At 37.5% G+C, this 8327-nt stretch overlaps 1 protein-coding gene across 1 annotated transcript; it reads left to right on the top strand.

The window, feature by feature from the left end:
- Positions 1–815: 815 nt before the first annotated feature.
- Positions 816–6686, top strand: LOC128232273 (uncharacterized). The gene is made up of 3 exons (XM_052945744.1): positions 816–878; positions 1121–2802; positions 3057–6686. Exons 2-3 carry the CDS (start codon positions 2484–2486, stop codon positions 4601–4603), a joined length of 1866 nt encoding a protein of 621 aa, XP_052801704.1. The 5' UTR covers positions 816–878; positions 1121–2483; the 3' UTR covers positions 4604–6686.
- The last annotated feature ends 1641 nt before the right edge of the window (positions 6687–8327 follow it).

Consider the following 8327-nt stretch of genomic DNA (forward strand, 5'->3'; position numbering starts at 1 on the left):
GCCACGAATGTTAGTGTATCTGTATGGAACGGCCACGAATGTCAGTGCATCTGTATGGAACGGCCACGAATGTCAGTGCACCTGTAAAGTTGGAACATGAATGTCAGTGTACCTGTAAAGCAGGGCCACGAATGTCAGTGCACCTGTATAGAAGGGCCACGAATGTCAGTGCATCTGTATGGTAGGGCCACGAATGTCAGTGCATCTGTATGGAAGGGCGATGAATGTCAGTGCACTTGTTTAGTAGAAAAACGAATGTCAGTGCATCTGTATGGAACGGCAATGGATGTCGGTGCATCTGCATAAAAGGGGACGAATGTCAGTGCACCTTCATAGTAGGAATGTCAGTGAATCAGAATGGAAAGGCCATATACAAACTGACGGTTTGCGGCATGTCGCAAAATACCATGCGTGTCAATATAACAAACTGTCATAATTGAGGGGATAAAAAATGTAATTGGTAAGTGCGAATAATAAAAAGTTGTTTGTTAATGTATTTAATTAAAGAGACATTTATTGCTCAAGCTCTTTGGTAGTTCTGGCTTCCATAACTTTAATGTTGATATTTATTTTTTTGATGTTTACAACACATTAACACACCCAAAAAGGTAATATATAATGTGTTCGCTGAAGTTCTTTAGCTAGCTCTTTGGTTTTGTATAAAAAATGAACATTTTATTGATTAGATTTCAATCCCGAATGGGAACAGAAAGAATAACTACAAATAATTCTTCTTTTGTTTCACTTTATTTTTCAATAATAAGTTTGCTGTTTTCACGACGAAAATATTTAACAAGACCGTTCAATTGTGGATGTAAACATCGTACAATCCAACTCAAACTATTATTATAACTTGAGTAGTACTCGGATAAGCACTAGTTACCGGATATATTTCATAACCTAAATATAACTGTTATTTTGGTGTATATTTAAGTCTCAAAACACATATAATCAGAACTGTTATTAGACATAAAAAAATAGTATAACTTGTTACACCAATAAAACTCTTATTAACAGTATTATCAATTATATTATAAGCTATATAAAACAAAGCAACCAAGTTTATTGCTGTTTTTGGAAAGTATTTATGGTTTTTAAATATACTTCTTTTTGCTTTCAGATGAAAGACTGATGTGAAGAGGTCATACATTTCCACCAGGAAAATGGATGATCTCAGTAGTGAAAATAATGACTATGACTTTAACATTAAGAAATGCATCTTCTGTTTAAAAGGATTTTCTACCAGTAACACATGTGTACAGAACCCAAATATTTCAAAACTTGACACTCTTTTCCAATCATGTAAAGCAAGAGCCGACTAAATAGGCAGCCAGATTTTGGCCAATCAAGAATTTATAAAAGATGGCTCACTTCCTTTACGTTATCATCGTAATTGTAGAGCAACATATCAAAGCCTGTACCATCAATCATTTTCATCAAGTCTGAAAAAAAAAAACTGATCCTGAAATAAATAACAATGTAAATGTCACAATAGCAAGAAGATCATCCTCAAATGCATTTGAATGGAAGTCACAATGTTTCATCTGTGGTGAAAAGTGTGATACAATAAGGGACCCAAGTAATAATTTAAGACCAGGCAGGAGTTGGTCCATGGTAGAAACGTCAATTGACTCAAGTCATAACAGTACATACTCAAAAGTCCTGAAAGCAGCAGAAATAAAGAATGACACTTCTTTGATAAATAGGCTTAGAAGTGTTTCAAATGGGGATCTTGTGGCTCTGGAGGCTCGCTATCTTCGAAAGAAAGGCTGTCTTACCAAATACTATGATACTAACCTGAAGACAGACCAAATTAATAGCAACGTTGCTCAGAAATTTAGATATAGATCAGCAGCATTTCAATTAAAAGAAGAGTATGCAGACTCTATCATGAACCAAAAGAATGTTTTAGATTTATTGAAATCGCAAGAGAAGACTTTGGTGATAATGTAGAAACATACAGAAGCTTTTACTTCAAAATTCTTCTGCAAGATGTATGGCCTGAATTGACAGTTGTGTATCAAAATGGTAAATCGGACTTAGTTTGCTCAAAAGATGTTACTGTAGGAGAAGCTTTGAGAGATTACAAAGAGTTGGAACAAAGTTTTTATGATGCAAGTGATGAGGACATTGAAATTGACCTAGCTTCTGACGAAAGCATAGTACACAAAGCTGTCGGGGTATTAAGAAGACGAATCTTGCGAAATACTGAAAAACTTGATAGTGAATATTTTTCTGTTGATGAAATGTCTCTGTCATCTCAGAAGAAGTTTGTTGACCCTCTCTTATACAAAATGATATGTTGAATGGCAAATTCTAATGACTATTAAAATGCTACTGAAATTCCAAATGATAAACAAGAAGTTCTCCTAGCACTTGCATGTGATGTTACAAATTTAGTCACTTCAATTCAATCACCAAAGCATCTTGGACTTACAGTGCACTTGTATAATGAATTTGGAAGCCGCCACCTAATTGAAGATATGAATAGTCTAGGGTACGGAATTTCATATTCGGAACTCAGAATGTTTCTCTCCTCTGCTGCTGAACATGCAATCAAAACACAATGCATAACTGAAACAGGTGGTCTTGTTCCTGACAATATAACACACAAACGTGATGGTGGCCAACTTGTTGTAGGGGTAGCAGACAACTGGGATCACAACGAAAAAACAACTGATGGCAAGGGCACGACACATGCTATGACATCTATACTGGTTTCACCAAAGGTCAGCGCTGACAGGCAGATTCCAAGGTTGCAAAGATCGACAAACAGAAGTTTCGACAAAAATTGCGTCCCAGGTCAATAATTCACACCGACAGTATATTTTATATTGCATGTTCACACTTATATTAAATAAAACTTTTGATTTAAATTTAAAAAAGCCATGAAATATGTGATAAAATATAAATAAGAATAAATTAATAAAAGTACAAATAATGAAGTAGTATTTAATAACAGCTTTAAAATTCTATATATATCTACTATGCATTAATGTGCGACAATGTATAATAATGTAGCGGAATAAGATATCACAATATTTCTACATTTTCAGGGGGTAGCTTGTGCAGCATAACTCCGTATAGAAAGCCAATCAACAGACCATGCCCGACATTTGAACCTGTTGTTTCTCTAGAGGAAGTTAATCCAACCGTCACACCAGCTGTAACTCAATCAAGATTGAAAGAGTTACTTTACAGTTTTGGCCGATGCTCAGTGTTCTGTGATGATATTTCAGAACGAAGTATATATCCACCATGGGATGGGTTTCATGCCAAAACAATGTTTGACGCAACAGCAAGTGTCTCAAATGTTGCATTTAACCCCATAATTATGGCAACACCAACTGATTATAGTACCATATACACTGTACTGTTGCGATTGAAAGAGTGTATGAATGCCTTAGGACAACAATACGCCCCGGTAATCTTCGATATGAGTCTGCTGGCAAAAGCATTAGAAATTGTTTGGTGTAACCGAGATGAATTACAAGGAGTTATACCTTGCGAAGGAGGAATGCACCTTTTAATGTCTGTATTTGCAGGAATTGGGTATCTTTATGGAGATGCAGGTCTTCGACATTTACTCTCAGAGTCTGGTGTATATGCTGCAGGCACTGTAAACAACATATTGACGGGGAAAGACTTCGACAGAGCGCTTACCGCATTTAAAATAATAGATGAAGCTTTGAACTCTCGTCTTCTTACCAACTTTGAAGCTTGGTGCATTGAAAATGATATAGACCTAGATGAAGATTTAGGTATGGCTCTGAGAAACATAAAAGACATCAATAGCATGACAGTTACTGAAAAAGACATTTGGGGAAATATAGCCACAACCAAACTTCTTCCTTTATTGGAAGAATTTAGGACAGAATCCCGGCAAATCTCTCCAATATTTAAATTATGGGATGAGTACTTGACAAGAGTTTCAGAACCTTTAAAACTGTTCATATCATCAACTCGCGAACCTGACTGGACTGTCCATAAGTATTCAAAACTTTGCCTGCTTCCATTGTTGTTTGCATCCAATAGGACCTCGTACGCTAAGAACATGACTGTCCAAGTTCTGAATATGAACAGACTACCAAGAGAAGCAGAAGATGGATTTCTACAGGGCTTATTTACTGCAAAATTGTCGAGTGGCAAATTCAACAACGTCTGGCTGGACTACACTCTGGAAGCTACAGAAAATAAAGCTCTTAAAGGCACAGGTGGAATTATTGGTCTAACAATGAAAGATGGTGCTTTAGCACGATGGTTTCTCTCACGGCCATTAGCATCTAGATACTCAACTATGTTCCACAATAATGTCTGTCATAAAAATGAAAAGGATGGAACCCATCATGCAGATACCAAAGCAAAACGAGAAAACTATGATAGAAACGTGAACAAAATGGTATCAATGTTTGACAGTTCGTTTGTTGATCCATTCAATACCAAAAAGGCACCCGAAAGACTTGTTAACTTCGCAACATGTCAGCAATCAACAGATGAAATTGAACTAAATATGTTGAGCTGCATTGATAAGGGAGAGGAAATGTTGAAGGCCTTTGTATCGGAAAGACTGAAAGCAAACCAAAAGGCTCAGACCCGCCAGTAAAGGGATTTTTCAGTCCAATGACCAGGAGCAAAGTGAAGACAATGGCAGCAAGTAAAATTAAAACTCAGGTGAAACGCACAAACAACATAAATAGTGAAGTAATGTTCCAAAGACTTCTTGCAGTCAATGCCTACAAAAAAAGTACCAACATAACGCGTTTTCACCTTCGAAAACACGCCTGTTCCAACAAGTCTATTTAGCAAAGATGGTACAATGCTGAAATGTAAAAAATCAGACTTTATGACTATGCTAGAGGGTCTTTTACCGGATAAAATAACTCACACACACAAAGCAGACACATTGATCTTTGATGGAATGGCTCTTGTTCAATCACTTTCGCCACAATCAGAACATCTTACCTTCAGATACATGGCAGAAATGTTCATGAAACATGTCTTTAAAAAGGCTAGTAACATAGCAAATGTGAAAACTGTTCATATAGTTTTTGACAGATACAGTAACATCAGTCTGAAGACACAAACAAGAAATGGGCGTTGTGACAGTTCAACAAAAAAGGCATTGCATATTCACGGAGATTTGGCCATACCAAAAGATTGGAAAGCATTTCTATCAGTAGGCAAGAATAAGGAGCGCCTCATTGCATATTACACGGACTATATTGTTCAGAACTCTGCTCCAGTACTGAAAGGTGGCGAATCTCTATTTATCAGTGGCGGAGCAGAGGATAAATGTTTCCTGTTAACAGATGGATCATGTGAAGAATTAAAGACTTGCGATGCAACCATGAAGAGGCAGACACGAGAATAATCATCCATTCAGCATATGCAAAGAAAAGGGGCTCTGATTGCATAGAAGTCAACAGTCCAGACACTGATGTTCTTGTTTTACTTTTACATCATTTTGCAGCCATAGGAGTGGGTAAAATGTACATGAGTACTGGAAGGACTGGTATCCATACTGATTCCAAACGCTAGATTCCGTTTCACGACTTATTTGACATGATATCTGAAGATCAGATGAATGTTATGCTATCAGTGTACTGTCTTACCGGTTGTGATACAACAAGCTCCTTTTATGGAAAAGGGAAAAAGAAAGCGTTCAAGCTACTTATGCAGAGTTCATCAAAATACCAGCCCTTAAGTGATATGGGTGAAGACGCCTCATTAACCCCCATACAAAAATCTGCATGTGTTACATTTGTGGCTGATCTATACGGCAGCAGTGGATGTTCAACATTGAATTCAATCCGAAGTGTTAAAGCATTGAAATCACTTGCATCTAAAAATCTCCCCCCGACAGAAAATAGCTTCCATCTGCATTGCCTTCGATGTGTTATCCAGCTTTGGATATGGCGACATGCTCTGATTGGAATACATCATCTACCATCACCGACACAGTTTGGCTATGAAACAAATCCAGACAACGGAACACTACAGCCTGTAATGATGAACCAGCCTGTAGCAGCACCTGAGTTGTTAAGCGACATGGTCTGCAACTGTTCATTATGCAGTGATGACTGTTCTTGCTTTAGAAACAAACAGCCCTGCACAGGGGCATGCGGTTGTGACGGCAGTACCTCAAATGAATCTACCGATACCATATGTACAAATGTCTTCATCCTGACATCGTTGATACATGAAGAGGACTTGGACCTGTTTTTGGAGAACTAGATGTTGATAAACATTTTATCATAGCTATAAATGTTTGTGATTCCTTACCAATAGTGTGAACAGTTCATAATTCAATAGTCAAAAAGTGGTCTATTTGTAAATAGCATGTGTTGTAAATCATATAACAGATTTTTCCCTAATACATAGTTTTAATTAGTATGTTGAAAGTTGTATTCGTTTAAGGAGTACTGAAACTTGGTTATTACTGAACATGCCATATAAATTATGTTGCATAAGTTAACAAGGACAGATAATTAAGTGACAAATTCAATTTCAATTGCTGATCATGTTCTTATTGCAAATGTATTTTAGCTTTACAAAACATGATTTTCAAACATTTTTTTTCTCTAAACTTAATTGCCAAATAAACAATAATTTTTTAGATGCATTTGATATCCATTTAATACAAACATTTTGAAACAAATTCAGCCGAATTGTGTAATTTTTATAATATTTTAAATCTACAAAATTCATATATTCTTTATGTACCAGGTATTTTTTTGCTAAAATAACCTTTTATTAGCAGTGGATTATTTCCATTTATATGAATAAAATGGTACAATCATGGGTTAACCATTAATTGTAAGTTTTTATCTGATTTATATGAATGATTTGATTGTAAGTTTTTAGTGATATCACTAAATTTGCAGAAAATTATTTTGTTTTTAGTTATAAGGACAGTTATAGTCAAAATAATGATTTTCGGCGGCCATCTTGGACGCCATCTTGGATAGCAATGTTGTACCACTGTGTTCACAACTGCAACATGCATTTTCATAAACTACGGACTTAGTCTGTTACATTGATATATAGAAAACCTTGTTTACAGACACAGACCGGTTAGTCCAAGAAATAAGCCAGATATTCGTATCCATTTGCAGCACTAAAGGTGTTGGGATTGGTGATATTTTTGTAATTCGGATGGGTCGACTTTTCGTTATCTCGACTTTTTTCACTAGGTCCCGAAAAAGTCGACATAACGAGGTTCGACTGTATGTCAGTGCACCTGAATGGAAGATCCAGGAATGTCAGTGCATCTGTATGGAAAGGCCACGAATGGCAGTGCTTCTGTAAGAACGGCCATGAATGTCAGTGCTTCTGTACGGAAGGGTGACGAATGTCAGTGCACTTGTATGGTAGGAGCACGCATGTCAGTGCATCTGTATGGAAGAGCCATGAATGACACTGCGACTGTATGGAAGGGCGACTAATATCACTGGACCTATATGGTAGGACCATGAATGTCAGTGCATCTGTACGGAAGGGCCAGGAATGTCAGTGCATCTGTATAGAATGGCCACACATGTCACAGCATCTGTATTGAAGGGCCACGAATGACATGGCATCTGTAACAGAGTGGTCCAGTTATAGGTATCCGATGATGTGATGAATTGTGGATAACTGAACGGTTCAGCCGTGTGTTTCAGAAGACGTAATGAATTGTGAGTAACGGAATCATTCAGCCGTAGGTATCCGACGATCTTATGAATTGTGAGTAAAGGAATGGTTCAGCCGTGGGTATCAGATGACGTGATGAATTGTGAGTAACGGAATGGTTCAGCCGTAGGTATCCGACGATGTGATGAATTGTGAGTAACGGAATGGTTCAGCCGTGTGTTTCAGAAGACGTAATGAATTGTGAGTAACGGAATCATTCAGCCGTAGGTATTCGACGACCTTATGAATTTTGAGTAAAGGAATGGTTCAGCCGTGGGTATCCGATGGTGTGATGAATTGTGAGTAATGGAATGGTTCAGCCGTAGGTATCCGACGATGTGATGAATTGTGAGTAACGGAATGGTTCAGCCGTGTGTTTCAGATGACGTGATGAATTGTGAGTAACGAACGGTTCAGCCGTAAGTATCCGATGGTGTGATGAATTGTGAGTAACGGAATGGTTCAGTCGTGGGTATCCGATGACGTTATGAATTGTAAGTAACGGAATGGTTCAGTCGTGGGTATCCGATGACGTGATGAATTGTGAGTAACGGAATGGTTCAGTCGTGGGTATCAGATGGTGTGATGAATTGTGAGTAACGGAATGGTTCAGTCGTGGGTATCAGATGACGTGATGAATTGTGAGTAACGGAATG

This window comes from Mya arenaria, chromosome 4, assembly GCF_026914265.1.
Source record: "Mya arenaria isolate MELC-2E11 chromosome 4, ASM2691426v1".
In the NCBI taxonomy this organism is placed as follows: Eukaryota; Metazoa; Mollusca; class Bivalvia; order Myida; family Myidae; genus Mya; species Mya arenaria.